Source organism: Zootoca vivipara, chromosome 7, assembly GCF_965207765.1.
Source record: "Zootoca vivipara chromosome 7, rZooViv2.hap1.1, whole genome shotgun sequence".
NCBI lineage: Eukaryota > Metazoa > Chordata > Lepidosauria > Squamata > Lacertidae > Zootoca > Zootoca vivipara.
This window is the reverse complement of record NC_142590.1, coordinates 63519431-63543258: the sequence shown is the minus strand read 5'-3', so window position 1 is coordinate 63543258 and position 23828 is coordinate 63519431. Positions and strand designations below refer to the sequence as shown.

Here is a 23828-nt window from a genome sequence, read left to right as displayed (position 1 = left end):
AAAAGGCACAAGTAATCTGTGAACATAATCAGCCCTTAGCAAGTTACAATATAGCACAGAAATGAAAAGCTCTTTGCTTACTCTGAGTGTCTTTGCAATCGGGGAAGGAGACGATGGGGGAGAATCAGACTGAGACTTTCTGTTTCGAGTAAACTCCTTACTCCTGGTATACAAGGACGACATGGTCCATTCAGGGTGGTGGCAAGGCAACAGGTCACCTCTCAGTAGGAACAAGATCCAACTCTTCACCTCTGTCTCACTATGTGCAGCTGGGTGGTGCCTTCTAAAGCAAGAAGAAACTAGTTTGACAATTATAGTATTTTAGCCAGTGTTCAAAGTTACAAGTTTCTAGGCACCAGGCTGATGACTGCAGAAACAAATGTCACAGTGGGCTGTTCTCCATAATGCTTTAATCATGACAAGACAGACCCCCAGGAGCTTCTGCTGGCAGAGGAGAGTGCTAGAGCATGTCACTGTCAGGTCTTCCAAAAGATTTTCTGCTATTCAGAGCTTTCACACAGCAAAGCCAGACTATTTCCAAACAACCGATGATGGCAAGAAATCCGGTAACAAAATTGGCAAAAGCCTAAAGATTACTAGTTTATCCAGCTAGGAAGACGCCTTAGCAGAATTTTTTTTAAATCCACAGCCTTGTCGAGGCAGATCTCTGTTGCTGGAGCAGGGCTGCATCATTAGGGAGAAAGTACAAATAAGGAACAAATGCTGCTACAGAAAGGGGCAGTCCAGATGAAACTGTGTTTTGTTCCATGCTCCAAGTTAGGAACGCCTTCACACACTTCTATCTACCCTCCCCTCTTGCTATTTTCTGACATTCCAAATCCTTACTTGCTCAGTGAGGAATGCTGGAGGGAGGCCAAAGGCATAGATTCACTTTCAACTTGGGATTTGGGCTGCTACTTGTAGGAGAAAGAAAGCTGAAAGTTCCTAAAGCCCAGATGGCTTCGAAGTATGAGGTCAGAGCACAATTCAGTCAGCTTGCTTGCAAGGTCTAAGTTCCAGCCACTAGTTTTTCTAGCATGTTTGGGTGATTTAGGGCTTCTTCTTTAACAAGGTGTTTTTGTTTGTTTTTTGCATTTTAGGCCACTGCCAGGCAGTCAAAATTTGTGGAGCAGAAAGTTAAAAATCTCTTAAAAGTTTGAATTCTAAGTAAAAATGAACATGTTGCTAGATAGGTGTGCCCAAGCAAACTCTAATTTCCTTTTAACTCTATCATACATTGGGCTCACTTGTGTTGAATGTATAGCTAGTATTACCTGATGGTAACAAGTAAACTGAAGAGCTAATTAGCACAAGCTGTAAAGCTAATTCACTTTTGTATAGGCATTTGCTAAATTGGTTTGGGTGTGATACATTTTGCATCTCATACACAATCTATGCACTATTCTTCGGGATTCCAACAGCATTCAAAAGCAAAGCTAAAATAAAGTTTGCCTTTAGCAAATTAGCACTCAAGAATACCAGGGATAATTATTTAGTTCTCAGAACACTTGAATAATCTCCAAGTCAAAATACAATTGAGAACAAGAAAATATCATTTAGCATTATAATGACTGTGCTTAACAAATATTCAAACAGGTACTTAATTGGGAAAATATGCAAGAGGGATGTTGGCTAACAATGATAAATTACTGTGTACTCTTCTGAGTATAAATGCCTGGCTCTGCATTACAGAATTATGTAAAATCTAATTTATGTGATTAGTTAAGGGACTGAAATTTAGGTTCAAGTTCCACAAATATGTTTAGGCAAAACCTTTATTACACTGCAGCTGAAGGAGGTGTGTGTGAAAAGAGTAATCAGATAACTGATAAGATTTATTTTTTCCAAACCTGATTAAGAAACTAGTAGAGCAACTATCGTATTCAAGTACAATTTATACGAATTAACAAGTCAGCTGAAGATACAAAGGGGAACAGTAGATGCTTTAAATCCTATTTTCTTAGGCAGAGCATCTTGCAATGAGTTAGAATTTAAGAATATGCACACACATTACTTTTAACCTCTTATACATATGAAGCAACCCTTTGCTGCCAATGTGCCTATTTGCATAATTGGCCCACATCGCAAAACAACCTTAATTCATTTCTTTAAATATCTTGCACTTCTGCTTTTTCTTCCATGATTGCTTGTGTTCCCAAACAAAATTATTCAAGTAGCCTACCTCATGACAAGAGAGGTCGTATCAGAATACAAAAGATCTTGAAGGTAACCCAGCTTGACATCAAAGTGGAGTTAAGGATCTCCAAATTCCACAAACCACTTCTTTTTTCTAACATTATGTCAATATACCAAGAACAATGGAGTGATTCATAATCAGCAGTGGCTAGACTCTGCTAGAAGGAGCTGGGGCGGGGTAGGGGGGAGGAGAGCTTTGTGTTTAAAGACAAAGTACAGCTAATAGATAGCATAATTTAGAACACACTGAACCTTTAATGCCAGTGTTCGGTTTTAGGCTGCTGCATGTTGTCAATTAAAGTTCAAACCTTTTGAGCAGTTGATATTTTAAACAGAAAGGAACTGAAAACAATCTAGAGCTTCTTAAACTTTGTGAAATCAGTATCACCCCTAAAACTTACTAGACCATCCTTCTCACTAATTTCACTGGTTACAACCCAACTACTACAACCCTAAACCTTTCCCCAATGTATCAGCCTACCCATCATTGTGAATTGTGTGATGTTGACTGCTACTCTTCCACAGTAGCAGCTTTACCACCACTTGAAGTAACTGAGTCAACAGCACTCACAATTCCATGTACTTCCTTTCAGTGATCCGAGTAGGAATGCCAAATCACTAGGAGGAACATCAACATTGTGACTGTGTACAATCTTATTACCAATAAGGTATCAAACACTGGTTGTGTCTCGTTCACCAGTCCCAGTGCCCAAGCCTACAGAAGGTACTTCCTGCAAACTTCAATAGCCACACATTAGTCCTGTAAGAACATAATACAGTATGGGTGGCATGAGTTAGAAAGAAGATATAAAGCTTTTTAAAAGTGGATTCATCAGAGACATTGCTAAATTATGATTATAGCCCGCTTTTTGACAAGAGTCCCCAAAGAAGAGCCCAACTAAAGATGGCAAGCTATCCGAACCTTGCCTTGAATTAACTTAGAGCTGATTCAAGGTTTTCTGGGGGAAAGATCAGACTGTTTTTTATACTATCTGAGAGGCTCAGAAAGATTACCTCCTGCTTGAGAATTCCATCTCCAATTGCATCAGAACCTGGAGGGGAGGGAGGGAAACAAAATCCCTTTCCTTTTCTATAACTTGTTACTTGCCTCTGCCACTGCTTAAGAAGACGAGAATGGTGGGGAGGGTAGATAGGCATGGAGAGCTAGGAATTTTAATCTGAGCCAGTGAAAAATTTCATCAGGGCTCTTCTATCATGACTAAGTACCTATGGTGGGCTTTTAGGAGTTCCCACAGAAACTTCACCAGCATCCCTACTCACAACATTTATGAACTATAACAGGAGCAGACATGTGATGACATTTTTGCTGCCCCTCCTTCCTCTCATGATTTTCTCCCCCCAGAATAGTTGTGTCTTATATTGCCAGTGAGAGAAAAGGGTAAGGAAGACTGCTTATAATTTTGCTTTTAAGCTAAAGTCAAGAAACCTAAACCATGTGCTTAAGATGTGTTAATGTGGTTATTCCACCTGACAATCTTAATTATTTTCTTCTTGATGTCCAAAGAGTCAGCTAAACTTAACTATGGGATATGAGCTAACTCACACTCACAACTTCCTTTCCCATAGCTTTAAAATACTTCATCCTAAAAAAGCATGGACTCCCCATTATCTGTTTCCAATGCAATAACTCTCTAGCTCTCCAGTTGATTCCCTTCATTCTAGAGCCCATTTATCCAGTTGGAAAGGCAGAGTACATGTAATAAATTATTATCAGCAGCAGTAGCAGCATGTCTACTAAAATTTAACATGGAAGGAGGTAGATTTAGTAACAAAGTCTTTCTATTCTGTTTTTTCTCCCCACTTCCTAAACAATCTACATGCTTCTGTACTGTGTCTAGATTAGTTATGTGCTAGATCCTTATAGCCTCTGGGTTGTGAATATATAACCCTCTCCCTCTAATTCTATGGGGTTATTTTCATCTCTTTGTACTCTCTTTCCCTGAATCTGAACTTTCAGTTCAGAGCTACAGCTCTTACTTATATCTTCCAAAGAGTGCTCTTACTTATATCTTCCAAAGAGAGTGCTCTTACTTATATCTTCCAAATGAAACACTGGTTCTTCTCTGGGATCCAAGCAGGATAACTGAGGTTAAAATAGCTTATGTACTACAATTCAAGGGTCACCAACACATCACTTATAGGCACCAGTGTGCCAGCCAATACCTCCTATGGTACTTACAAAAGGTCTCAGGAAATATCCTGTAAAAATTCACAATGTACCAGACTCCTGCTCAATTTCTGTTTGCACTGGCTTGATGTCAACTACATTGAACAAATGTAGTTTGTTCATTAGACACCATGACTGGTACCACCCATTCCGAACAGAGGAAAGGTGAAAAGAGCATCTCTCTGTGAGTGTAATGGTAGCTGATGTAGGTCTCTTCTCCATTGATGCAGGACTGCTATGAGGAGCCTGCCTGCACCATCTTGTGGTGCTTTCTCTCTCTCTCTCTTTCTTTTAGATAGGACAGTCGTTATGTGCTATAACTTTGGCAAGCAGCTTTTTCAAAATTCTATGGCACTTTCTCAAAATTCCAAGTATGCCCCCAAAAGTTGGCAACCCTGTTAATTGTTCATCACATGGTATTCCACACTATGTAGTTGTGTAAGAGTTTCAGAACTCTATCCTATCCGCAAAGATTTCAAGTCAATACAGAAAAAGTACTTTTAGTATTGCTTTTTACTTTTAAATAAAATGATAGTAAATAGTAAAGTGCTAGATAGTCCTATGCAAATATTTCATCAATTCTCAGACTACCTCAATCATAGGAAAACCCTTATGACAAGAAGCCTCGCATGATCTGAACTGACTTGTTCCTATACTTGACCTCAGCTAGAACAAAGGTCAGTGACATGCATTTTGATCACAAATACAAACAACACTGTCAAAATATTTGGTAGTTTTAACAAAAAGTAACTACTTATTTTAAAAACATTTCGTGGCAGAAGTTCAGGGATGAATGTGGATGTTTAGGCAGCTCAGACGGCACCATTCATTCACAAGGGGAGGCTATCAGCAGGCTTATGGGGGAATTCCAAAGAGGGCCAAGCATGCTCAGTGGCCACAAAATGATGGCCGGGCTGATGGAGGGAAGAAAAAACAGGAAATAAAGGAATCAGGAGAATGGAATGAAGTACTGCATTCTGAAGAGGTCATGGCTGAATGGAACCCTCAACAGGATCACTCCACAGTGCAGCACTATGTGGCAGGTCACACATGTAATCTATCATTCTGCTTTACTGTTATAAGCACAATCCTGAGTATGACAGGGATAATGTCTTTGATTCTAATGTATGACGGCAAGATCATGTCCTGTAAGAGAGACTGCAAAACAATTTTTGGAGGGGGAATTGGCACTAGGCTGAGATATAAACATGATGAAAAGCACTGCAGTGATTTCCCATAAAAGGAAGACAAGCAAAGCCCTTTGCCTGCAATGTACTGAGTGCTGATTTATTGCCATGTAGTAGGTTCTCAAGTCCTGGAAATGAAGGGATTAGAGTAGAAGATCCCACATAGCAATTAAATACAGAAGAATCCAGCTGCAATTCAGAGATCTTCCTTGATCAGCTACTATACAATAAATCATTAAAGGTAATTTCCTTTAACCCTGCTGAATAAAATACCGGGTCCAAAAGTTCATATGGCCTGCTATAAAACCAGCTAATCTTCCCTATCTAAAAGATAGCCTCAGAACATAGTTCTTGCTCAGTTCATCTATAAAGCTGGTAAGAAAGAAGAAGCAAAATATGGCAACCCAGAGAACATATTCTCATTCATCTCCAATAAAATCACCTACTTGGGTGCATGCAAAAGTTTGATCATACTTAAAGACGGCAACTTTTAGAAACAGCCAGTTTCTTTTAAATATGAGTGGCTAAAGAGGAACTGCAAGGAGATCAAACCTATCGATTCTGAAGGAAATCAGCCCTGAGTGCTCACTGGAAGGAAAGATCCTGAAGCTGAGGCTCCAATACTTTGGCCACCTCATGAGAAGAGAAGACTCCCTGGAAAAGACCCTGGGTGTTGGGAAAGATTGAGGGCACTAGGAGAAGGGGACGACAGAGGACGAGATGGTTGGACAGTGTTCTCGAAGCTACGAACATGAGTCTGACCAAACTGCGGGAGGCAATAGAAGACAGGAGTGCCTGGCGTGCTCTGGTCCATGGGGTCATGAAGAGTCAGACACGACTAAACGACTAAAGAACAACAACAACAAAGAGGAACAGAATGTGCATGTACTAAAATCAGTAATCGGTTTATAGAAAGGACTAGCAAAGTGGATACATCCCACAATTTCCTAGGCTTGAGGTCAAGAAGTAGATTCTACAGAGGGCCAGCACATTACTACACCCCACCCCAAGTTATATACATATATAGCAAATTATAGTAAAAATTGACCATGGGGGGGAGACTAAAGACCATGACTATAGAGCATTGGTATACTGTGAAGAGATTCACCTAAAAACAAATCTATTAAAACAAAAGAACCAAGAACAAAGTAAAGAAAAAGGAGTAAATTTTACAATATTCATTACTTCAGAAAGAACGGGAATACAAAGCAGGTGCTTCCTATAAGTCAAATACCAGAACATACCATGTTGTTTTAGTAAGAGGGATATGCTTTCCTCTAGTCCCAGAATTGCTTTCTGAAAAATAACCATCACTTAAACATAGGCAGAATATAAGGTTCTAATTTATAACCATGTAAACTACTAAAGTCACTAAGAATGCCATCCTATGCAGTCTTATGAGGAAGAATGTCGCAGTGAATACAGTGGAATTTTGCGCACCAAAAAGCATGCACAGAATTGGGTGTAATTTACAGTAGTCCAACAGAGATAAATAAGAGTCAGCATCAAATCCAAACATCACTATTGCAAACAACTTCATGCTAAACACATTTCTGCACAGCAGGCTGTGGCTGCAAGAAAACCAGATGTGACATCCAGCAATCTGGACTAACCTTTTTTTACTGGTTAGTCATTGGATTATGTTATGAATTTGGTGCTTTGCAAGCCAACTGGGCTGAAATCCCTGCCAATCCATTTGTGATGCTGTAGTCTTTACTAAAAGTAGTTGCATCAACACACTGTATCCTTGGGGCCTGAAAGACAATGAGAGGAGTCTTGGTAGAACGTCCACATGGTAGTCTGAATTCAGTAATCAGTACAAGATTGTCGGATTCATGATGACACTTTGTAGCTATTCTAAACCATATAAATGGACTGGTATTTAATAATAATAATAATAATAATAATATATTTTGTTCCTAGCCCATGTAACTGGGTTGCCCCAGCAACTCTGAGTTGCTTCCAATATGATATACAGAAACAGAATAGCAGCAATAACACAACAGAACACCACACATTAAAAGCGTCCTGATACAGGGCTTCCTTCAGATGTCTACGGAAGGTCATATAATTATTTATCTCTTTAACATCTTTAAGCATTCCACAGGGTGGGCATGACTACTGAGAAGGTACTGCAACTTCCTCTGGTACAGGCTGCAATTCCTACACATTAGTTCTGGAACAGCAGGCTGGGTGTGTGGGAAGGTATGTATGTAAATTATTTGACCCTCATGAGTTAGGGATGAAATGTGCCTAATACTAATTAATGTCTATTGTATTAAAATCCTGAAAAGCAGCCAAACTCCCATCAACTTCCTAATGAGACAGCTATGTTGATAGTTATTTCCATTCTCAATAGGGCAGCTCATACCACACCTGCATTTTCTCTTTTACATTTGTACTTTGGGGTGGGGGTGGGGTCTTTCAAGAAGAGCTGTGCTATTCTATAAAACTTTCCACACTTTCTCTTCACTACTGTGCTAATGAAAAGGAGTGAACTTTCATACCATTCAATTGATAGACTTGTTTCATTGCATACTTTATTTTACCGGTATATGCTCAACATATGTCATATATCTGGTATGTGTCACTGAGCCTTTGGAGGTTAAATAAGATGGAGTTGGTATCTTCCACCTTTGACCTGCAGGGTAACTAGTACAACAACAACGTACATTTGAGCTCTGGGGAGATATCACAATGGTCTAGAAGCATTCCCTTTCCAGACTTCCCATCAGGTTGGATACTGCTTTTAAGGGTTTGCGCCTGGTGTTGGACACTAGGGACAAAGTGGGACTGTTGTTGGGATGCGGCCCACCCTGCTGCCCAATAGTCTACACCAGGCATCCCCAACCTGTGGCCCTCCAGATGTTTTGGCCTACAACTCCCATGATCCCTAGCTAACAGGACCAGTGGTCAGGGATGATGGGAATTGTAGTCCAAAACATCTGGAGGGCCGAAGGTTGGGGGTGCCTGGTCTACACAAAAGAGAGGAATGACTATATTCAAAGCAAGGCAACATTCAACTCTGAAATACTGTAATTTAGAAAGCATAAGTTTCATTCAAAAAAATATGAAAAGGAACATTTCATCAGTAGGCTATGCCTAATTTCATTATTCCCCTTAAAATTAAAATAAATGGATAAATGATTTCCCTCTCATTTGCAGTTAATTTTCCCCAAGACATACAAAGCTACTCGGGACAGACTTAAGTAGCCTTGTTTATAGGAGACAAACCACTCCACCATAAGACTTGCAGCTACTGAACACTTTGAAATGCTTTGCTCAGTACTGGCCATCATCCAAGAACATAGACTGGGCTACAGAGGCTATTAGTCTGACACGGTACATCAGGTTGAATGTCTGAGGTAGAGAAGGCTCGCCCGATTTCCACAAATTAGGTTTGGAAACTTTAACTGGACCATCTTTTTCTGTTTCCCATCCATCATTTGGACTTCAATTCTTGTCCAACTGTAATGAGCCAGATAGGAAAGGGTTCAGCAACAGCAATTCTGAATTTAAGTTATAATTTATTCACAGGCAGCAATGAAGACCAACACAACCTTACTTTATATGACATACTTTTAGACTTGTGTGTAATTTTTACAATAACACTCTGTCCCGAAATTATAGGTGCCTTTAAACAGAACTAGCTAGGTGCCACTTAGCTTTATTTTTTGGCTTTAAAGTTCAGCATCAGGATGATTGCAAAATAGCATGGAAGACTTACTTCCTACACCTATAAGTGAGCATAAGCTTGAACAAAATATGGGAATGTACCCAGGTACACACATATGAAATAATAGTATAAAAAAGGTCCCATATATGAGAATTCTAATTTACTGTGCTGCTCATGCTCCATATCCTGGTTGATCACGAGTCCTAAACTATACTTAAATACATAAATGGCTTTCAGTTTAGGACTGCTATAGACCAGCTACTTCAATGAATTTTCTGTCATTTTTGTCCTCACTTCTTTCTAGTCCTGCCAACTGTGTTTACTGTGGGGAAAACAGGCCTACAATCCACTGAGTGCAGGGTTCTTTATTAGAAAGTTAGTAATTCAGAAGTATGTCCCCATTGTTTTTCATAATTAAATGTTTTATTTTATCATAAGCTAAAAGTTGCCCTTTCTCCCACACTGCAAAGGACATAAGCCAGGATGAAAGCTTTCCAAGTGCTATACAGCCTCTCTGCTAGGAAATAAAATAACATGAAAAACGCCCTTCTAGGCAATGCTCTCTGGATTCCCAAAAAAGGAATTGTACATCACAACTGTTCTATTTACAAAAATAGTTAAAAGGACAACATGTTACTGTTCACTATTTGTTGCTCTTCCATATTAGTCTGCTAGAGGCTCACCTAACATTACTACCAAGCAAACTCCATTGCTTCAAAGGAACTTGTAGCAGTGTCTGACTGGGGGCATACCTCACCATATTAGGTAGTCAGATCCCAGAAAACAAAGAGCTATTGCGGGCAGACATAAAAGACTTTGCTCCTGGAGAACACCATGACAGTAAAGCAGAGAAATGAATGGAAGATTTTACGGAAGGTCTGTAGGAGTAGCAGTGTGATTTGAGGGGAAACTTTCCGCTGAACTGTTAAGTGTACAATGAGAACAGTAGATGTAGCACTTTTGCAACAAAGCAAGTGTTAAATATACAAGAGATCAGCACAAGTCTGCAACTCATCTTTAAAGCTAAAATATTAGCATAGAGATTTCACTGAATTCTCAAAAAGAACTAGAAAAAACACCAACAAGTTTAAGATCGTGAGTTTGAACCAATCATGTGACTAGCAACTCACGCCACAGGGCAGGTGAATTCCAACTACGTACATAATTTCCAAACACATCCAGTTTCAATTTGTATTCCAATCATGCTCTTTACTGCAGGTACAGGAAACATAACCCCCCCACAGACTGCTTGCCTCCAACTCCCACCAGTCCATGTTAGCATGGCTAATGGTCAGGAATGCTGGGACCTGGAATCCAACAACATTTTGAGGATGAACTGCTTTAGCAGATGGGTGCTCTACAAATTTTATGTCACCTGTTGCAACCACAGAATTATAAACTGGATTGTATCAAGCATTGCACAAGCAGAAGGTCACACGTGCAACTTTTCCACATTTTTGAAACGAGCTGTTACAAATTTACATTTTTAGTGTGTTTACCTTTAATAGATTAAGTTAAATTTACTTTTCATAACAGCCTCAATGTAGCATTTTTTTACACACACACAAACCACCCTCAAACCAAGCCAGCTTCTGAGCATGTGCTAATACTTGGGCTTTCTGTCCATCTGGCAGGCTTCTAACAGTACATATAATTCCATGTGAGGTTCACACAAGATCAACATCTGGCCAAATTATTACAGTTAGAGGAAAAAATTCAAAATGAGTCCCAACAAAAATAAAAAATAAAATGATGTCAGCAAGACTACCGAACTGTTGTTTATTTATCTCACTTCTAACAATATCTTTGACAAGCTTATTTGAAGGAAGAAATGCTACACTATTATTTGTTTGAAAAAAAGGAATTTTCAGTCCAAATTTATTAAGAATCCCAATTCCTCTTACTGGAAGTTCTCACATAAATTTATTAGTTTCTCACTTCGTACTTTGATAGCTGCAGAACATGCTCCCTCTAGTGGCAATTCTGCTAAGTGTTTTGGTCATTCAGTGATGTCCTACATCATTAAATCTTATCAAAATCATATTTGGCTGAGCCAGCAGTACTGATGAAAACATGACATCAGATAAACTTCAAAATGTGCCCCTGCATTTCAGGCACTTCTTCTTAATACATTTGCACTGCTTTGATACTATTCCCTGCAGCATCTTCCATATCCTTTGCCATGACAGCCTCATTTTGCCCAACCTTCTATTTAATGTGGTTGGCTGAAGCAGCCTATGAGATTATTGTCAATGATGTCATGATGGTCTGATGCAATGCCATCATGGATGTCCATGAACAAAACCATGTGACACTATAGCCAAATAAGTCTGTGCAGATGAGCCAAGAACTGTAAACAATGGAGGCCCTGGGGCTTTGGGGGGCCCTGGGAAAGTCATTTGGGGGCCCCTTAAAGGGATGAAAAAAAGTCAGGCATAAATTTTCACTTAAGTCCATACACAAGGCTGCAATACATTCACTGTGGTAGATTTTCATTACAACAGGAGTGGAAATATTGCTTCATATATTATATCAACACTACACTGTAAATACATGAATACACATGATAAAAAGAAACAAACTGTTACTTCCATATGTGATGCTTTTACATAAACACAAACAGCCCCTGCCCCCCCCCAAAAAAAACCCCCACCTAAAATAGATTGTATGATATCATGGTAGGAGTAGTAACTTATAGAGGTTTGGGGATGACCAGTTCATTGATGAACAATGGTACAGTTATTAATAATTTCAGAATCAATTCTCTACTTCCCTAAGGAAATGAACTTTTTCAAGCCTTCTTGGAAGCAAAGTCCACAATCAAATCACTGTAATCTAAACCTCTACAAATGTTCAACTGAAAATCAGTGCTAATTCTACTATTTAGTGATCCTGTGACATAAAAGAGCACATATAATTTTTATCAATTCCAACTTTGAAAATGTCCTCTCACTAAACACAACAGGTACAAGTACAGTGAGAGTAATGTGAAGTACTACACATAAACTGATATAAATAACTTGAATATTACACTTATGAAGCTGTGCATTTTTCTAGAGATTGATAATATAACAAAAAAATGCATGATCTGAGACAGCAACTCTGCTGAATCAATCTCTCTCTCAAGGAGCAAAGATACATCTTTGCAGCCCTTTCCAATGTTATCATCTCCCATTTTAGCCAAATATTTAACATCAACTATTAATTCATCCTTTTCCTTCAACTGCAACATTTGCTTAAACCAGTTACCTAGGTGAGCAATTCTTCCATCTACCATAACATTAAATAATGTTGTGCAAAATTTAGCTGTATAATCGAGAATGAGGTCACCTGCTCTTTTGCCTAGAGAAAGTTTGCATTTCTATCTCACATGCTGCTCAGGGAATGTTATCTCCACTACTGATGTGGATGGGCCTGGCTTAAGAGGAGAATGGCCCCCTGCCAGTGATTTTGTAGAAAGGAACATGCTTGCCTATAATGCTGCTGAAAGAAAGCATAACGAGACTGACAGACTATAAAAGAGGCAGGCAGAATTTTGTACATTAATTTGGAGACCCCTAAATTCTATCAAAGGGGGAAAGATACAGCCATCTTGTGATTTCCTCTTATTAGTAAGTAGTGGAGGGCACAATGCTTCACTTTTTCCAAAGTGGAATTTGGATTATGGCACAACCAGGAAGTCTCCAAAGAACTTCAGATCAAGTATTGTGGTTCAAACCTAACTTGGTGGTCAATGCACACCTCGAATTTTAGCACAAACCTAAGTACCTTTTCTCTTGCTTCTGACACACTACTATCCTACAGTCCAATGAACAAGGAAAAGAGCTACATAATTTATTAATGCAACAAGAAGAGAATACTAGGCCTATTGCTAGATTCAGGTGCAAACTCCAGAAAAACATTTCAAAGTCCACTTTCACGTACATATTCTCAAAATGCAAAGGAATTGAGAATTATCCTGTGGCCAAAGATGCACAAGAACAAACAAATTACACATATATGCTCTGGATCACTCACTTACCCTGTCCTCTTTCACTTCTTCAGTACCATCCATCTCATCATCCTAGGAAATCAAAAGGGGGGGTGGGGAGAAATCATACCATGAACATTTCAAATAAAGCACTGGTTTCCTATATATTTGTACTAAGAAAAGTTTAGATAGCAAGACACAGTACTTTAAGATATCTACATATACAAAATATCTTAACAGAAAGTGGAAGACTATAGAGTTTGGAAGCTTCTAATAATTGAAACCATGCATCACCAGATAAATTACTGCTTCAGTCAAACAGAACAGAAAAACTGAGCTTCATCATCATGGAATGCAACCATGTTCCCTAAAAGTAACTTGCTTTTTAGGAGAAATAAAGTATTTGAAAAATATTACAAGCAGGGTCAATTAAGATGTTGACAGTGCCTTCACACCACAGTAAACTATGGTTAGTGCATGAGTTACAGCAAAGCTTCAGGTTCATGAGCAGCCTCTTGCAACTGGAAGGTCACTTTCCTTTTTAAAGAATATTCGTATGTCATTTTGTATGCCTTATGTACTGAACTGAGCATTAAAATATTTAGCAGAACAAGAGCTGGGAGTTTGAGGGCCAGGACAGTGATTGGTGACTCATTTACATTTTAAATAGCATCAAAACAGTATTCTCATTTTCACTTGCACTTCCACTTTAGATTTTGCCTCCCTAGTAATTGGTATGTGCAACTTTGTTAATTTTTCATCCTCCTTCAATTCCACCAGGAATGCCATTACTTACATCCTTTGTAAAGAAAGAGATCCCCGTGCCTCTTCGTCTCTCTTTCGGCCGCCTCCTCTCTCTAACAGACTGCTTGTTTGAAGTTCTGTCATCCAAATCCTGATCTTCATATTCTGTTAAAAGAAATATAGTTTTAGCTATAAATAACCAGGTAAACTGATTTACCAATACCATGGAAGCATTTCCAAATCAAGGCAAATTAATCCCAATATAGAGATTTCCATTCCAAACACCTAACAATCTTTTAATTTCAAAGACCAAGCAGTGGCTCCTCCCTAAAGCAGATGAGCTGGTAGCTCAAAGAAACATTCAACTGAGATTAGCATGATTCTTCAGGAAGGGCTCAAATTCCTAGAGATGTTATTTCATTGCTTTTTTTAAAAAAATTATTAAAAGATTTTCCATAAGTAACAAGAGTACATTCATTGTCTCTATTTTCAAATCATATTTTCATACCTGTCAATTACAGTCAATTTGAGACATTTATGTTGTAGGCAATGAGGGGGTAAGAGAAGTGGGGGAGGGAGAGGGAAGAAAATTAAGGAGGGGGGTTAGAGAGACAGTAAACTTTCCTTCTTCACAGAATATATGAGTGGTGCTTTTTCTGTCATCATCATGTGGATAGGTGTCTTATTTTTGCTGGTGGGGTGAGAGATCAGAGGGCCCAGGGCATGGTTGGTTGCAGTTGATACTGGCTTTGTTAACCCAGACAAAGAAGATTCAGCATTCCAAATGCTATATATTATAATATATTGTACTATATATTAAGAGCGGAGAAGCTTTCCTTGGATATTCTTGGATTTTCTTGGTCAAGTATGAAGTATAGTATTACACAGTCTGGTACAAAAACAAACTCAAAAGATTTGTACAATATTGTAATTACAATAGTAAATACCATTTTTCTCCATGTCAGCAGCAGATGTGCTTTGGAAGTCTGATGGGTTCACAGAATCAGAAGATACAGATCTACTTGTCCTGGGAAGGTGAGAACTTGAATAAAGATAAGGAGCTAATGAAGGAGAGATGGGGCTTGTGGGTTTGTCTTGCTGCGCGGAGCCCCTCAATCGTTGACCAACAGACTGAAAGACAAATGAGCAGAATTAATGGCTTAATAAGAAGATAATTAACAGCTAGCAAAGTACAAGTTTTCTCCTCAATCCTTAATCATACTCTATTAATGGAGTTAGACTAGATATAGAAAGGTTCGTTCCATTCTGATTTAGGGTGGCTATAAAGAACAAGAATGATCATGTGAGTTAGGAGACAACAGTTACTTTACTTATAATAATGATAGTGTGAAAAAGAGGATTTGAAAATTATCTTTGTTCATAATTTCAGAGAAGGAAAAACATAGATCATCTAGTCTAGTGTCTAGGTCCACCCACTGCAACACAACTTTGTACTGTCACCCTGTCACCTTGTGGTCAAAATCTGTATGTATCCCAATCTTTTGAATGATTCCACGTGTGTTTAGACTGCAACAAATTCAGCAAACCTAGTTTGAGTCATGCCCAACAAGAACCATACCTACAATCTAAATGCAAGAGGAACCATTTAAAAGCCTACAGATATGAGCACATCTCCAAAGCTATCACAAAAATTGCCTTGTGGTTAAAGGGAAAAATAAAAAAATGACTATATGGTCAGAGAATCTGCATTAGGTAGTATCATCTCATAGTTGTAGACAAAGATGAAAATCATTTGTCAGTTAATAATATTAGAACCCCTGAAAGTCTGTATGCAAACTATTTAAAATGTGATTTATTAAGTTCTAACATCTAGATATGCCCTTCAAGTGTTAATAAAACAACACTTCTAATACAGCTTTCTGATTCGTTACAGTTCAAGTATTTGGAAAGAACAAATATTCATTTTGAACACTCAGCATGATTTTCTCATTACACTTTGTATTCCTTTACACTTATAGGTTTTCCTTACAGTTGGGCACAGTAAATGAATTGTGAATTGGAAAAGCAAAGCAACATTTGAAAGCTACTGTGCTTATGTTCAAAAAGTGGATCCAATCTCTCCTAATACCTTTAAAGCAGAATAATTAAAAACCTGATGTTCATCTCAAGCCATAGAAACATTTTGAAAAAAGGTAGCTGGACACAGAATCATAGAGTTGGAAGGGACTCTGAGGATCGTCTAGTCCAAGCCCCTGCAATGCAGGAATATGCAGCTGTCTCATACAGGGATCAAACCTGTAACTTAGGCATTACTACAATAGTTTTACTCACCTCTTCATCCAAGTTTCTGTTCCATCGTGAGCGGGTCTCCCCAGGTTCCCTTGTTGCAGTCTGTGCCTGCCTCTCACGGTCTTCCTCAGTTGCTTCAGTTCTTTCCAATTTTTCACTTGGCTGTTCGTGCCGCTCTGTCCGAGATCGGCTAAAGGTTTTCTCTGCCTCCTGAAGATCTGTAAGTGTTACGCCCTGGGAAATGGGAGGAAGTCAAGTCTATTATACTTATATTCGTTAACATTACACCTCTTACACTGAATCCACACCTCAGCACAAATTACATTACCTTTCCCACAAAGCCCAAGCTCAGCCAATTTCTAATTATAGGTCAGACCCAGTGGCATGAAAGTTAGCAATCACCACTTTAATATATCAATCAGCTTAAAAGAAGGGGGAAAATGCTAAATACAGAATCACAAACATCAGCGGTTGATAATGTCATTGTATAACAGGTACAGAGATGTTTTTAAGAGAGAACATTACAATGCAACATTGCTACCCATGGACAACACTTTCCCTGAGCATTCTTCCATTAAGGGAAAAAAATCATAATCTCCTTTTACAGACCAATTTTTTTATCTCTCAAATGTATAATATGGAAGTAATTCCCTTCTTTGGAGATTCACAGAGATGTATGATCTTGGGTGTCTTCCAGAAACAATGCAACTTCATTCAAAAGGAGAATTTAGCAATGAAGTGTGAGTGGGGAAGTGTTAGGCATCTTCACAGGATGCATTAATTAATTCTACTTATATAATTATTTTTTAAATAGCCCAACATTTAACAGGCCATAAGGAGTTATTGTTCCGCACCTGTGTAGATCTACGAGTTTGGCGAGCTTGCCTGGATCGTGCCTTTCTTAGAGATTCTGCTTCTTCATCCCGGACAGGAGTCAGATATGACCTAAAAGAAAGGGACAGAATGGATTTGATTTTTTTTAATGCAAATTAAGATCCTCATATGCATAGAAGAAACCTAGTAACAATACTATCTTATAACTAAGTTATTTCAAGATGAATGATTTATATCAGTTGTTTTATTTGGGCATAGCTGCCCACAATTATGCAACTCTGTCTTACACTGAGATAACCAAAACGGAATTAAAATTTAGAATTCATGTCTAGGGTTAGAAGGAATCCTGCTGTGTTCTAAAAATTTAAAAAGAAATAATATAATCCATGTGAGAGTCTAATGTTCCAAGCAGTGGCACAGAACATTTTTGAACAAGTTCAAAAGCATGGGTCTCAGTACTGATAGTTTATAATTGAGTTGTACAAGAGAACTAGATCAAATATGCATTTGGACTGAAAATTTATTTGAATTAGAAATGCACAGGAGGGTCTCATCAATAAAGAAACCATTAAGTATGCTGTGGAAATCAAGCCAAAGCCATTGTTTTAAAAATTAGCACCTCCATGATATTCTGATGTTTGCCATAATCAGATCATACTCTTGTGTAACTCAGATAGCAGAGACACAAAAAAGTAATGAGGAAGTGCTTGATTCTCTACATCTGAACACTGCTTGCTTGGGTCTCTCTCCCCCTCCAAAAATACTGTACTTTACCATGTGAAAGACTGGTTTTTTTCCTGTAAAAATCATGCTTAAAAATGGGGTCGTCTTATACATGGGTAGTGCATAGGGTGGATGTTTGATTGGTTGCTGCCGCAACTGTTAGCAACAGTTGTGTGTGTTATTGGTTGCTACGTCAATGGGTGGTGTCGATTGGCTGACGCTGGGTGGGCGATTGGCAGCTTCTGTCGGTGAAGGGACAGAAAAGAGGTGGATTTTGTGTGCGGGTGACAACCCTGTGCCATCTCCCCCTATTTCCTTAAGTTTGAGTCCCCAAAAATAGGGGGTGTCTTATACATGGGGGTGTCTTATACATGGGAAAAGTATGTTAAGTCTGGAAAAAGCAACGTGTGCCTTCTTTCTATCCCTAAGAATAGATCCTACACATCAAAAACAGGCGGTACTGAAGGACTATGATGGGAAATCACCAGAATCTCTCTGGTTATGACATCTGAACCAGGGGCTATGGTTTGTTTCTCTACAAAGCAGAAATAGTTACCATGGTTTGCTCTCAACTTACTGCTTGGAGAGAAATAAACCACAACCTCAAGTTCAGACATCACAATAAATGAGACTGTAGCTTCTTTCTCTGAGGTGTGGCAGCTGTAGAAATGGGAGGTGAATGGAGTGAAAACCTTTCAGTAGAGAGCACAAGTGATCTACCCTTTCACATTAAAACATGATTTGTTTGTTTTTAATATGGTTTGGTGTAATGTGCAAACCAGGTCTGTGTAACAGCGTAGGATGCAGAATTTTAGGCATGAAGACAGTCGTTAATGCTGACTAAAGGCACTAAACATTCAAGCATTTGCCAACATGGTGCCCATGAGATGTGTTGCATTACGAGGCACATCAGTCTCAGCCAGCATGGGTGATGGCCAGGAAGTATTGGAGCTGTAGTCCAAAACATCTGGAAGACACCAGGGTTTGGCAAAGGCTGCTATAAATGCAACCATTCCAGGTGGTCATCACAAAAGAACCTCAAACTAAAACTGAGTGCACAGGTTTGCTTTCTTCCTCCTCCCTCTTTTCATTTTGTGTTATCTTTTGGTGTGCAAGTCTGAAAGCTGTTATTATTTATTTACTATATTAATATTCATATTTGCAAGTCACTCTGAGAACCTTTTTTCCAGCTGAATAATAGAGTAAAATACTATAAATAGTCACGTACCCCTTTGGACCTTTCTTCTCTATTAGGACCACTTACTTCTAAGGAAAGGACTGGTGCTGTGGTGTTTTTACTGTAACAATCTATATGTGGTATTTTATATGTATATATTGTATATGTATATATTTTAATAATGATGATTTACTATAAATAGGTGTCTAACTCTGAAGTAATCCCCATCAAGTTAATTGGGATTAATGCACAGGTAAGCATGCACAAGTTTGCATCCTTTAAAGGAAATGTGTAGGCTAGAAAGGTATAAGCCACAGAGAGGATGTGCCAGACAGAGACGGGCAGGAGCAGCCCAGCTGACCTAGTCCAGAAAACAAAACTCAGATACTATGGTGGTGCTTTTACTCAATTCTGGTTTAGCTCTTCCAAAGAGAACGGACAGTCCAGGACGAATTAGCCAATGTGCATTTAATAAGAGGAGACTGAAATGTGCTGAACAAGAAGCAGTCATATCCACAAAGCAACAGTCTTCCATATTCTTGTTCACAAAAGACAGCTGGTAGACTGGTATCATGACAAATCCATTGCCATCTGAAAAATATTTCCTGGTACACCAGAGAGATGCCAACCTTTTACAAAGGACTGACTTAAAAAAAAACTTTTAAAAAGAAAAGAAAACTAGAAAGCAACCACCTCATAGGTCAAAAAATATATGGGAAAAACTAATGTTTGCAATGCATAAAGGTTAGCCACATATGATTTGATGAGGGCTGCTGTCAAGGATCAACATGAATCAAGGGTCACACCTCAGTAGAGGAGCCACTGGACCTGCTACAGTGAAAAAATAGACTCAGTGAGGGAGGATGGTCCATGGAGGTTGCCTTGCACAAAGGCCCTCCAAAACCTGGAGCTGACACTGGCTTCAAGATTTGTACCTTGAATTTTAGCACGCTTTACTTACAGGCACTGTGCATAAAATAATTTAAACTGTAAATCTACACCGTATGGCTAAACTGATTTTGTGGAAGAATATAACAAAGTGAAAGTGACAAAACTCCACCCTGACTACTCCTGCTCATGACTGAAGCTGCACACACAACATAAATTTTAAGCACGTTTACCACCACCACCACCCTGGGAACTGTGGCATACCCCTCACAAGTTACAAATCCCAGCACCCTTAAACTATAGTTCCCAGGATTCTTAGAGGGGGGCATGTATAGTATGTACATCTCATAATCCAACAGCAGGCAAGGAAGATACAAGTTTTAACCAATTCTCTATTAGTCTTCAGTGAAAAATACATAAATGCTCTCTGTTAAGAGCAGAATTCTTCAAGTACACCCATCCCAAACCTACATTAGCAAACACAGAAATACATTCAGTTAGCACTCTGAGGCAAGAGTGGAATAAAACAGACTCTATAAAAAGGCAGTTTTACCTGATTTTAAAGCCATTTTTCTGGGTACAAACTGTAAGTAATTCCTAGCACATTAACTCCTTCTCTTGGGCACTTCTCTTAAAAGTCCAGCACAAGCTAAGCCTATAAGTGTTTAGTAAGTAAAAGTTAGATGTCGGTCTACTTTAAACTGCACAGCTTTTTGTTTTTGCACCAAGCACAAATATGCAACAATCTGAGCCAATAAGAACTCCCACCTTGAACTATGTCAGGAAGTCCCTCCAGGAGCTGAAACCCTTTCATGTATACCTGCTCAGTTACTCCACAGGTCGCCAAGCTTTCTCCAGTAAGACACAAGCCCTCACCCTGACCTCTTGCACATAAAAATGCAGTCTGATGCCTGATAAAGCAACAACAACCTACCCTCTTCCCAACAAGGAAAATCAAACAGCAGGCAGAATTCCTGACCCTCCTACATCGTCACACCAGCGCTGGTAGCTCTTTTTATAAAAGGACGACTTTATCGCAAAAGCATGGCTGATAAGCGCTTTTAGTAGCAGGTGTTGGCTGACTGATTCCTTCTTTAAGAGAGCCTTTGCCCTCCTTTCATAACACAGTGCCAAGTATGCGGCATGGAAAGGGAAATGGTATCTTAAGTACTTTATTCATGTAGGAATCTGTCAGAACCTTGCAAAATTACAAGACTGTTCGGGCAAATGAAGTGCTTCAATATGAAATAATTCCTCATTTTGACGAAAAACAGAATCAGCAACTGTTTAAGACCTGTGATGTGTGTGTTTATGCGTGCACACTTATGCGCAAGAGATATGAATGGTGCTGTGATAAGAACTGTACCAAACAGATTAACCTACCGCATAATCACCATTTCATATAAGACCAAGTCACCACACAATGCATACAGTTCTGACAGCAATGATAACTGAATTCAGCAGCCTTGAGATACATGTTACAGCCTGCATGCTATTTTTAACAAGGGTTCTAGACAGCCTTTTGACTTACAGATAGAGTAGCCCCCTGAAAACCCTTTGGAGTTACATACCAGTATCTGAGATGAGGTTTTCCTAACACTTTCAGAAGGTTATCTTCCTCTGTCCTGATTTTCTATTACAATTGAATACCAACAATTCCATAAATTGTGCACAACACTCTTAGAATAATCAAATATTAATTATTGTCCCAAATATTTTAATTCCATGAGGATAAAGCAGACTGTGCCATGTTGATACCAACATGGTATCAAGAAATAAGCATGAAAGATAAGATAAAGCAAGAACAGTTTGAAAAATGTTCATGCAAGATTCTGAAGTATGGGAGAGCTAATGGCAGATTCATAGCTATACAAGAAAAATGATTTCAAATAACCAAATTCTACCAAGGCAAGCTACATTTGTCAAATAAAAAGATGAAGCAACTCCGCAAATTTATTTTTATTTGTGAAGCATTGATAATATTGTAGTGATTTTAGTGGGGTGGGATTGCTTGTTAAGCTTGCTTGTGATTCTGGTTTTTATTATTATATTACTATTTTTTATAAATGTGTTGTTCTGGTTTGTTCTGTTTATGTCAGAGGAAGGGTGGGATACAAAGCGACGAACAAATAAATACATGAAACTTGTATCCTGTACATGGAGTGTCTTCAACCAATATCAACCTGCATCTCATGTGTGGTTTTTTCCATCCAATATGAATCTGATTTCATAGTAATTCCCATTCTTTTCTAGTGAGCTTCACTCTACCAGGTAGATTCAGAGAAATCTAGATTCCAGGAAATAGTTACTCGTCGAAAAACTTCAAAAATCCAGATAATTTGGGCAGTCAGCAAGAAAGAATTTCATGAAGATTCCTCAGCTTCATTGTTTAGATTATACTGTTTGGTCACTTATTGGGATCTACAGGTCTGGTGGAAATCTTCCCTTAGCTCTCTCCCCATCCACACCTATAGAGTCATGCAATTTTTAATTTAATTTCTTCTTTTGTGAGTCCCACCACTTTTCCATGCACACTGCCTGCCTGATTCCCTGTTCTCTCTCTCGTATCTCCCATCTCCATATTTCTTCCTTGACAGCTAACGCATGTGCTGCTCATGGGGAGATACCATCATCTCATTATTGTGCTACTTTGTTATATGGACAGAGAATATGCAATTTCTTTTTACAAATCAAAAAATAAACGGCCAAAGGCAGATAGAAGAACATCTACAAAATATGTATGCCTGACCTTCAGAACTAAGGCTTCTCTCTCCTGGAGGTTCACGTGCTTTATTATAAATGTTTGCCAGAGAACGCCCAAGTGCAGGTACAATCTCTAAACGGTAGGTGGTGCCCCAAAACAGAGAAAGCAACTAGGCTGAGATTTCAGAAACAGCTCTTTGACAATTACCGGTAGTACAATACCCATCTATGGAGCATTTGAAATAGGAAGTGATTGCTCTTATCATGCACTTCCTTAGAAATAAACACTTTCCCTTCATTCATAACTTAGTAAATCACAACTAATCAGTGCAAACACTAGAAACAGGCAGTAATTCTGCACATAGTCAATGGTGGAATTTAGCAGAACAACTGAAACTGTATAGCAGCTAATCTACCACCACTAGCAAGGCTGTGGTCAGTTCCTCTAAATGTACACACTTCTTTGAAAAGTAGTACTCACTATTTGAGAGGATATGCTTAACCTACCAAGCCATTTATTTTTTTAAAAAAATGTGAATGTTCTCAACAAAAAACAAAAAAGAAACACAAAATATATGAGGGGGGGAATGCAAAAACAAATATAATGACCAACCACTTGTTTTGCAGTTCTTGGCCTTCATACAATAATATATAAACTTGAAATTAATTAATCTTATTTGCAAAATTAAATCATGTCTATACCCCTCCTTCCCTACCAAGCCATTGTAAATACAAGCTTAACTCAAAGCTCAAGATTGCAACAGAAGGAAAAATGGGAGCCTTATGTAATCAGCTGAGAGAAAATCATGACAATAGCAAAAGCAGAATTATTGTTAATAATTTCAAGGACTTTAAAAGTCAACATACACAAATCAGCAACGAGGTTCTCTCTTACTGACAGTTGTCCACAGCACAGCACTGACATCGATGAAGCCCATGCCATCACTATCTATTCAGAATCTGGCTAAGTAAAGGTCTCATTTTCAGAAGGTAAACAGTTTAGTTTGATTTTTCCATATGTATTACATATGTATTACAGCTATGGTCCATGGGGTCACGAAGAGTCGGACACGACTAAACGACTAAACAACAACAACAAATTACAAAATTATAGTTACATTATAAAAAATAAATGGACATCAGTCACATATTTGTTCTGGCAATGGATGATTTATTTTATCTCCCTTGGTTAATCTAAAAATTTGCTAAATGTGAGATATTTTCAATCATATGACTGCAAGTCCCATCATTCATGTGTCTTAATTGTTGTTTTTAATATAAATGATGAACAA

General features: G+C 38.6%; 1 protein-coding gene across 11 annotated transcripts in view; it reads right to left on the bottom strand.

The window, feature by feature from the left end:
- Window positions 1-23828, bottom strand: part of PPP1R12B (protein phosphatase 1 regulatory subunit 12B) — a 102896-nt gene that overhangs the window by 36783 nt on the left and 42285 nt on the right. For 8 of the 11 annotated variants that reach the window (XM_035122901.3, XM_035122902.3, XM_035122904.3 and 5 more), the window contains 5 exons: window positions 17066-17156; window positions 16254-16445; window positions 14909-15092; window positions 14014-14126; window positions 13269-13310 (listed from right to left, as the gene is read on the bottom strand). In XM_035122901.3, coding sequence (XP_034978792.2) covers window positions 13269-13310; window positions 14014-14126; window positions 14909-15092; window positions 16254-16445; window positions 17066-17156 — 622 coding nt within the window. Of the gene's footprint in view, window positions 1-81; window positions 284-2182; window positions 2322-13268; window positions 13311-14013; window positions 14127-14908; window positions 15093-16253; window positions 16446-17065; window positions 17157-23828 lie in introns of those variants that run through there. The other 3 variants (XM_035122911.3, XM_088674455.1, XM_060277178.2) reach the window with 2 other exon arrangements.